The sequence below is a fragment of the Coregonus lavaretus genome (genome assembly GCF_964263955.1).
Source record: "Coregonus lavaretus genome assembly, chromosome: 2".
NCBI classification, from domain to species: domain Eukaryota; kingdom Metazoa; phylum Chordata; class Actinopteri; order Salmoniformes; family Salmonidae; genus Coregonus; species Coregonus lavaretus.
Genome location: NC_139989.1, coordinates 12,764,843 through 12,774,846, shown reverse-complemented (window position 1 = coordinate 12,774,846; position 10,004 = coordinate 12,764,843). Strand labels below are relative to the sequence as shown.

At 46.1% G+C, this 10,004-nt stretch overlaps 1 protein-coding gene across 2 annotated transcripts in view; it reads left to right on the top strand.

The window, feature by feature from the left end:
- Nucleotides 1-196: 196 nt before the first annotated feature.
- Nucleotides 197-10,004, top strand: part of LOC311104499 (late secretory pathway protein AVL9 homolog) — a 33,590-nt gene continuing 23,782 nt past the window's right edge. The window contains exon 1 of one of the 2 annotated variants that reach the window (XR_014610166.1): nucleotides 197-396. Coding sequence is in view for 1 of the 2 variants with exons in the window: in XM_084146353.1 (XP_084002479.1) it covers nucleotides 313-396 (84 nt within the window). In the remaining variant the exon portion in view is untranslated. The remainder of the gene's footprint in view (nucleotides 397-10,004) is intronic. The other variant, XM_084146353.1, reaches the window with a different exon arrangement.

Sequence of the window (10,004 nt, the reverse complement as noted above, 5' to 3'; positions counted from 1 at the left end):
TGAATATTTACAGGAAATAATAAATTCACTGATTTCACGAAGCCCAAACAGAACAAACAACGTTTACTTGATGCATTCCGTGGATCAAATCATAAAAAAGACGGTGTTGAAATAAAATGTCCAAGCGGTGGCGCTACATTTGAGTGACGTCATCCTACTACTGCAACCTGACTGGAACAGACGAAGAGGAAGAGAAAATCCATTGCGTTGATTGTGGACGTTGATTCAAGGAACAGAAGCGCCTGTTCCAACCCTGTTTACATTGATCTCTCCAGTGAAAAACAACACATAACTGCCCAAATATCTGCGGCCATGGAGTCGCATGGCAAAGAGGAACTCAAGGGACCGGTGTTGCATATCGTGGTGGTCGGATTTCACCACAAGAAAGGCTGTCAGGTACGTCAAGCTCGGGTGGCATGCTAACTAGCTCCTTGCTCCAGTTTTTTAGTAGCAGAGAATGCACTGGAGAGCTGCTCCTACTAGGCTACACAACATGTCGAGCATTGGTTAATGCCTGAGTGAGGGTGCGAGTGAATTGGGTATTTAACTAATCAACAACAACAACCCACCGAGGGACCTTTCCTGTTCTGTTCTACCGACCAGTGGTTGACAGACACACACTGCTGCTTGGAAGGAAGTCATTGATCATTTGTTGCGTATGAAAGAGCACAGATGAGGCAGACCAGGAGGGTATTTTTAACACAGCATCTTCTTTACATAACTAACACAGTTGTAAACAATCAGAGACCACCTTGTTGGTTTTCCTAGAATTCATGGTAGTGCATGGAGAAGTCATGCTAGGTTGTGATTAAAGCCTAACTAGCTGGATTTATATGGGCCCAGAGGCACACTGATAACAGGGTTATGTAAGATAAAGTATGATGCCTGTGCACCATTCATCAACTGCAATCAATGTCAGTTACTGAAATGTTATAATAAGTAGGCCTATGTGCTTCCATGCATTAATTTGCTATTTTAACTGACATGAGATTTCATCTGAGATCTTGTCTCGTAGCTCATTTCCTCACTCTTGGCCAGAGATTTGTATTTCAACCTGCCAATGTTTGCACTAATTGACTCTACTCCCTCAGTTCTGTGACTGTGTTAAAGAACATACATTGAAGTAGGAAGTTTACATACACTTAGGTTGGAGTCATTAAAACTCGTTTTTCAACCACTCCACAAATTTCTTGTTAACAAACTATCGTTTTGGCAAGTCGGTTAGGACATCTACTTTGTGATTGACACAAGTAATTTTTCCAACAATTGTTTACAGACAGATTATTTCACTTATAATTCACTGTATCACAATTCCAGTGGGTCAGAAGTTTACATACACTAAGTTGACTGTGCCTTTAAACAGCTTGGAAAATTCCAGAAAATGATGTCATGGCCTTAGAAGCTTCTGATAGGCTAATTGACATCATTTGAGTCAATTGGAGGTGTACCTGTGGATGTATTTCAAGGCCTACCTTCAAACTCAGTGCCTCTTTGCTTGACATCATGGGAAAATCAAAAGAAATCAGCCAAGACCTCAGAAAAAAAAATGGTAGACCTCCACAAGTCTGGTTAATCCTTGGGAGTTATTTCCAAACGCCTGAAGGTACCACGTTAATCTGTACAAACAATAGTACGCAAGTATAAACACCATGGGACCATGCAGCTGTTATACCGTTCAGGAAGGAGACACATTCTGTCTCCTAGAGATGAATGTACTTTGGTGCGAAAAGTGCAAATCAATCCCAGAACAACAGCAAAGGACCTTGTGAAGATGCTGGAGGAAACGGGTACAAAAGTATCTATATCCACAGTAAAACATTTACATTTACGTCATTTAGCAGACGCTCTTAACCAGAGCAACTTACAAATTGGTGTATTCCAAGATGGCATAGCAGTGCGGTCGTGTTTTCTGTAGTGTCCTTTATGTAAATAGCCAGTTTTTTGTCTTTTTCTTATATTTTTTTCAATCTCACTTTCCATCCTTTAACTAAATATACTTTCCTGCAACCCGCCTCACCCAATGTGGAACGGATTCTGTTGTTTCTTCATACATTTTTATCCAGAACCTCTGGCTGAAACTAGCCAGCTAGCCAGCTAACTAGCTACTTGCTATTAGCCACCGTTTAGCGGTCTTCACCATTGTCCGTGGCCGTGGTCTGCACTACATACCAGCCAGCCAGGTCTAGCCTGGACTATTATTCGGCCAGTCTGCACTGTCTGCACAGCGCGTTATCGACCCTGAACATATCGTATTTTCTGCTGGAATCACTGAACCATTAGCTAGCTGCAACCAAATGGACGTTTTGTGGTTGGCTAATCAGCCCTGAGTTAGCCTTGAGCCAGGCCCATCTCCCGGCTATCTACCTCCTTGTCAACCGGACGGGACCTCCTAGTGTCGACACGGAGCCCCGCCGATCCAACACGACTCTTCTGTCGACGAAATCGTCTGATGTGGTTACAACAGGCTTCCCGTTACGACGTCGACCACGAAGATCCATCTGCTAGCCCCGGCCCGCTAGCACACGCTAGCCGTGGCCTCTTGCTAGCTAGTGCTGTAGCAGCCCCCGAACTACCTCCGAACTCTCCTATTGCTGTTCACCGGACCTTATGATAACTCCGCTATACAGCTGATGCCTGCTGGACTGTTCCATTTTACGGTACCGCATCCTGTTTATGTTTAGCCTCAGCCCAAACTTTGTCGCCATTACCAGCTGTTGTCTTAGCGCTCTCGAATTACACCTGTGATTGCTTTATGCCTCTCTCCCATGTCAATATGCCTTGCTTATTGCTGTTTCACTTATTTGTTATTTTACTATTTCACTGTAGATCCCCCAGCCCAGCTAAACCGGCCTTAGATAGCTCTTTTGTCCCACCCCCCCATACACGCGGAGACCGACTCAATCGGTGCCTCCAGTGATGCTATCTCCTTCATCGTTACCCAACGCTTAGGTTTACCTCCACTGTACTCCTATCCCTCCATATCCTTTTCTGTACATAATGCCCTGAATCTATTCTACAACGCCCGAAAACCTGCCCCTTTTTTTCTCTGTACCCAACACACTAGAAGACCAGTACTTAAAGCCTTTAGCCATATCCTTATTCTACTCCTCCTCTGGTGATGTAGAGGTTAACCCAGGCCCTGTAGCCCCCAGTATCACTCCTACTCCCCAGGCGTTATCATTTGTTGACTTCTGTAATCGTAAAAGCCTTGGTTTCTTGCACGTTAATATCCGAAGCCTCCTTCCTAAGTTTGAGTTATTCACTGTGTTAGCACACTCTGCCAACCCTGATGTTCTAGCAATGTCTGAATCCTGGCTTAGGAAGGCCACCAAAAATTCAGAAATGTCCATCCCCAACTACAACATTTTCCGTCTCGATAGAACTGCCAAAGGGGGTGGGGTTGCAAGCTACTGTAGAGAGAGCCTGCAGAGCTCTGTCGTACTATCCAGGTCTGTGCCCAAACAGTTTGAGCTTCTACTGCTAAAAATCCACCTTTCCAGAAATGTCTCTCACTGTTGCCGCTTGCTACAGACCCCCCTCAGCCCGAGCTGTGCCCTGGACACCATATGTGAACTGATTGCCCCCCATCTATCCTCAGAGTTCATACTGCTTGGTGACCTAAACTGGGATATGCTTAACACCCCAGCCAACCTACAATCTAAACTAGATGCCCTCAATCTCACACAAATGATCAACGAACCTACCAGGTACAACCCTAAATCTGTAAACATGGGCACCCTTATAGAAATCATCCTGACAAATTTACCCTCTAAATACATCTCCGCTGTCTTCAACCAGGATCTCAGCGATCACTACCTTATTGCCTGCGTCTGTAATGGGTCCGCGATCAAACGACCACCCCTCATCACTGTCAAACGCTCCCTAAAACACTTTAGCGACCAGGCCTTTCTAATTGACCTGGCCCGGGTATCCTGGATGGATATTGACCTCATTCCGTCAGTAGAGGATGCCTGGATGTTCTTAAAAAGTGCTTTCCTCTGCATCTTAAATAAGCATGCACCATTCAAAAAATTCAGAACTAAGAACAGATATAGCCCCTGGTTCTCCTCAGACTTGACTGCCCTTGACCAGCACAAAAACATCCTGTGGCGTACTGCATTAGCATCGAACAGCCCCCGCGATATGCAACTTTTTAGGGAAGTCAGGAACCAATATACACAATGAGTTAGGAAAGCAAAGACTAGCTTTTTCAAACAGAAATTTGCATCCTGTAGCACTAACTCCAAAAAGTTTTGGGACACTGTAAAGTCCATGGAAAATAAGAGCACCTCCTCCCAACTGCCCACTGCACTGAGGCTAGGAAACACTGTCACCACCGATAAATCTACAATAATCGAGAATTTCAACAAGCATTTTGCTACGGCTGGCCATGCTTTCCACCTGGCTACCACTACCCCGGACACCAGCTCTGCACCCTCCGCTGCAATTTGCCCATGCCCGCCCGCTTCTCCTTCATACAAATTCAGACTGCTGATGTTCTGAAAGAGCTAAAAAATCTGGACCCCTACAAATCAGCTGGGCTAGACAATCTGGACCCTTTCTAAAATTAGCTGCCGAAATTGTCGCAACCCCTATTACTCTCTTTTGTAACGTCTGAGATCCCCAGAGATTGGAAAGCTGCCGCGGTCATCCCCCTCTTCAAAGGGGGTGACCCTCTAGATCCTAACTGTTATAGACCTATATCCATCCTGCCCTGCCTTTCGAAAGTATTTGAGCCAAGTTAACAAACAGATCACCGACCATTTCGAATCCCACCGTACCTTCTCCGCTATGCAATCTGGTTTCCGAGCTGGTCATGGGTGCACCTCAGCCACGCTCAAGGTCCTAAACAATATTATAAACGCGATCGATAAAAGACAGTACTGCGCAGCCGTCTTCATCGACCTGGCCAAGGCTTTCGACTCTGTCAACAAACCGCATTCTTATTGGCAGACTAAATAGCCTTGGTTTCTCTAATGACTGCCTCGCCTGGTTCACCAACTACTTCTCAGAGTTCAATGTGTCAAATCGGAGGGCCTGTTGTCTGGACCTCTGGCCGTCTCTATGGGCGTGCCACAGGGTTCAATTCTCAGGCCGACTCTATTCTCTGTGTATATCAATGATGTCGCTCTTGCTGCTGGTGACGCTCGGATCCACCTCTATGCGGACGACACCATTTTGTATACATCTGGCCCTTCATTGGACACTGTGTTAACAAACCTCCAAATGAGCTTCAATGCCATACAACACTCCTTCCGTAGCCTCCAACTGCTCTTAAACACTAGTAAAACTAAATGCATGCTCTTCAACCGAACGCTGCTTGCACCCGCCCACCCGACTAGAATCACTACTCTCGGCGGGTCTGACCTAGAGTATGTGGACAACTACAAATACCTAGGTGTCTGGTTAGACTGTAAACTCTCCTTCCAGACTCACATTAAGCATCTCCAATCCAGTGAAATCTAGAATCGGCTTCCTATTTCGCAACAAAGCCTCCTTCACTCATGCTGCCAAACATGCCCTCGTAAAACTGTCTATCCTACCGATCCTTGACTTCGGCGATGTCATTTACAAAGTAGCCTCCAACACCCTACTCAGTAAATTGGATGTAGTCTATCACAGTGCCATCCGTTTTGTCACCAAAGCCCCATATACTACCCACCATTGTGACCTGTACGCTCTTGTTGGCTGGCCCTCACTACATATTCGTCGCCAATCCCACTGGCTCCAGGTCATCTATAAATCACTGCTAGGCAAATCCCTGTCTTATCTTAACTCACTGGTCACCATAGCAACACCCACCCGTAGTCTGTGCTCCAGCAGGTATATCTAATAATAATAATAATAATAATAATAATAATCTCACTGGTCATCCCCAAAGCCAACACCTCCTTTGGCCGCCATTCCTTCCTGTTCTCTGCTGCCAATGACTGGAACGAACTGCAAAAATCTCTGAAGCTGGAGACTCTTATCTCCCTCACTAACTTTAAGCATCAGTTGTCAGAGCAGCTTACCGATCACTGCACCTGTACACAGCCTTTCTGAAATTAGCCCACCCAACTACCTCATCCCCATATTGTTATTTATTTTGCTAATTTGCACCCCAGTATCTCTATTTGCACATCTATCATTCCAGTATTATACGAAATTTTAACTATTTTGCACTATGGCCTATTTATTGCCTTACCTCCATAACTTACTACATTCGCACACACTGTATATATATTTTCTGTTGTATTTTTGACTTTGTTTTGTTTTACCCCATATGTAACTCTGTGTTGTTGTTTTTATCGCACTGCTTTGCTTTATCTTGGCCAGGTCGCAGTTGTAAATGAGAACTTGTTCTCAACTGGCTTACATGGTTAAATAAAGGTGGAAAAAAAGAACAAAACTTATGATAGCCAGTGGGACAACCACTTTTTTTCTTTATGGGGGAGTGGGGGAGGGGGGGTAGAAGGATTACTTTTATACTATTCCAGGTATTCCTTAAAGAGGTAGGGTTTCAAGTGTCTCCGGAAGGTGGTCAGTGACTCCGCTGTCCTGGCGTTGTGGGGGAGCTTGTTCCACCATTGGGGTGCCAGAGCAGCGGATAGCTTTGACTGGGCTGAGCGGGAACTGTGCTTCCGTAGAGGTAGGGGGGCTAGCAGGCCAGAGGTGGATGAACGTAGTGCCCTCGTTTGGGTGTAGGGTCTGGTCAGAGCCTGAAAGTAAGGAGGTGCCGTTCCCCTCACAGCTCCGTAGGCAAGCACCATGGTCTTGTAGTAGATGCGAGCCTCAACTGGAAGCCAGTTGAGTGTGCGGAGGAGCAAGGTGACATGAGGGAACTTGGGAAGGTTGAACACCAGACGGGCTGCAGCGTTCTGGATAAGTTGTTGGGGTTTAATGGCACAGGCAGGGAGCCCAGCCAACAGCGAGTTGCAGTAATCCAGACGGGAGATGACAAGTGCCTGGATTAGGACCTGTGCCGCTTTCTGTGTAAGATAGGGTCGTACTCTGCGAATGTTGTAGAGCATGAACCTGCAGGATCGGGTCACCGCTTTGATGTTAGCGGAGAACGACAGGGTGTTGTCCAGGGTCACGCCAAGATTCTTTGCACTCTGGGAGGAGGACACAATGGAGTTGTCAACCGTGATGGCGAGATCATGGAGCGGGCAGTCCTTCCCCGGGAGGAAGAGCAGCTCCTTCTTGCCGAGGTTCAGCTTGAGGTGGTGATCTGACATCCACACTGATATGTCTGCCAGACATGCAGATTCACCACCTGGTTATCAGAAGGGGGGGAAAGGAGAAAATTAATTGTGTGTCGTCTGCGTAGCAGTCCTATATCGACATAACCTGAAAGGCCACTCAGCAAGGAAGAAGCCACTGCTCCAAAACCGCCATAAAAAAGCCAGACTACGGTTTGCAACTGCACATGCGGACAACGATCATACTTTTTGGAGAAATGTCCTCTGGTCTGATGAAACAAAAATATAACTATTTGGCCATAATGACCATCGTTATGTTTGGAGGAAAAAGGGGGTAGTTGCAAGCCGAAGAACACCATCCCAACCGTGAAGCACGGGGGTGGCAGCATGATGCTGTGGGGGTGCTTTGCTGCAGGAGGGAATGGTGCACTTCACAAAATAGATGACGACATGAGGAAGGAAAATTATGTGGATATATTGAAGCAACATCTCAAGACATCAGTCAGGAAGTTAAACTTGGTCGCAAATGGGTCTTCCAAATGGACAATGACCCCATGCATACTTCAAGGTCAAGGTATTGGAGTGGCCATCTCAAAGCCCTGACCTCAATCCTATAGAACATTTGTGGGCAGAACTGAAAAAGCCTAAAGGAGGCCTACAAACCTGACTCAGTTACACCAGCTCTGTCAGGAGGAATGGGCCAAAATTCACCCAACTTATTGTGGGAAGCTTGTGGAAGGCTGCCCGAAACGTTTGACCCAAGTTAAACAATGTAAAGGCAATGCTACCAAATACTAATTGAGTGTATGTAAACTTCTGACCCACTGGGAATGTAATGAAAGAAATAAAAGCTGAAATAAATCATTCTCTCTACTATTATTCTGACATTTCACATTCTTAAAATAAAGTGGTGATCCTAACTGACCTAAAACAGGGAAGTTTTACTTGGATTAAATGTCAGGAATTGTGAAAAACTGAGTTTAAATGTATTTGGCTAAGGTGTATGTAAACTTCTGACTTCAACTGTATTATTGGCAAATCCAAAGAGATATCCACAGTCACAGCCTGCAATGTTGTTGTCACTGTGATTTTGTTTTTTAGGGATTAGGATAAAGCTTAGAGAGTCCTTGACAAATGAAGGAGCGCTTGACAGACACGCTGCATATAATGTCCACAACAAGGTCTAAAGGCAGTGTTTACACCTGGTTAGTAACCTAGTGAAAGGTTGTGTGTGAAATTAACAGGGACAAGAAGATTAGTGCAGTAAACTTTAGATATTATCTACAGAGCTTCTGAAGAGGAGGGACTATCCCTCCAGAGGTACACGAGGACAGTAGTCCCCCATAAAGAATGGATGGGGAGATTTACTGCACATGTTTTCAACAAACACAATTTGCCCACAGGCCTTGCTGTATGTGTGCGAGTTATACTCAATAGCTCCTGCTCAATAAAGTAGCCTAGCATACTGCACGCACAGAAGTTTTTATAAAAAAACATAGAAAATCCTAGGCTACGACTTGTTCTGCATTGCAGCCACAGATTGGACAAAATATTATTATTAATCAATTTGTATTAGGCTCTGTCAGTTTCTGTTCCGATAACGCCATCTTAGCCATTTCTAAGTAATTTCGAAGTACCACAGAGCCAACAGCCTGCTGCAAGAAGTCCAACAAGAAGGCGACGACCACTTTGTGTTTGTTTCTTTGTTACTGGCTGCTCTCTACCTGCTGCCTGCCCCTTTGTCCTGAAGAAAGTCTGCCTGTTTCAGAGCTCTCGGAGACTCAGCTGCTGCTCATCCTGACAGACCGATAAAAGTGGGTTATGTGTGCATGTCTGCGTGACAAACAGGCCCAAACCCTCCCCCTTGTGACCACCACCACCAAACAGGCCCAAACCCTCCCCCTCCCCCTTGTGACCACCACCACCAAACAGGCCCTCCCCCTCCCCCTTGTGACCACCACCACCAAACAGGCCCAAACCCTCCCCCTCCCCCTTGTGACCACCACCACCAAACAGGCCCAAACCCTCCCCCTCCCCTTCGTGACCACCAAACCTGTGCACAACAGGACAGACCAGACAGGACAGAGGGTTTTCTTTGTCAGGTAATAGCCTAGGTTCTCACTAGAGGTAGGCTGCATCTCAAATTGCACTCTATTCCCTTTTATAGTGCATTATTTTTGACCAGAGTCCTAAGGGCCCTTGTCAAATGTAGTGCACTATATAGGGAGTATGGTGGCATTTGGGACACAGACAGGGAAGTGGAGTGGTATTGTCTGTTACCTGATAGGAGACCGACTGGGTATCACTAGATTAGGTTCTTGTCTTTCTGGCGGGAGGGCCTCGCTCTCTACTTATCCCTCTCTTGCTCTTTCTCTCTCTCAATTCAATTCAATGGAGCTTTATTGGCATGGGAAACATATGTTTACATTGCCAAAGAAAGTGAAATAAACAAAAGGGTAGAAGAAACAAAAACATCTCTCTCTCTCTCTCTCTATGGGACCTGGGTAAAAGTAGTGCACTATATAGGGTGTAGGTGCCATTTGGGATGAATCCTCAGTGTGGGGTATTTTAGAGCCTCACTCCCCCTCCCCTCAGAACTGCAGTTAGGGAGAGAGAGACCTCTCTGTGGGGGTAGTTGGGTGGGTCTTCACCTGTCCACCTGGTGTGTCCTACACCTCACCTGTCCACCTGGTGTGTCCTACACCTCACCTGTCCACCTGGTGTGTCCTACACCTCACCTGTCCACCTGGTGTGTCCTACACCTCACCTGTCCACCTGGTGTGTCCTACACCTCACCTGTCCACCTGGTGTGTCCTACAC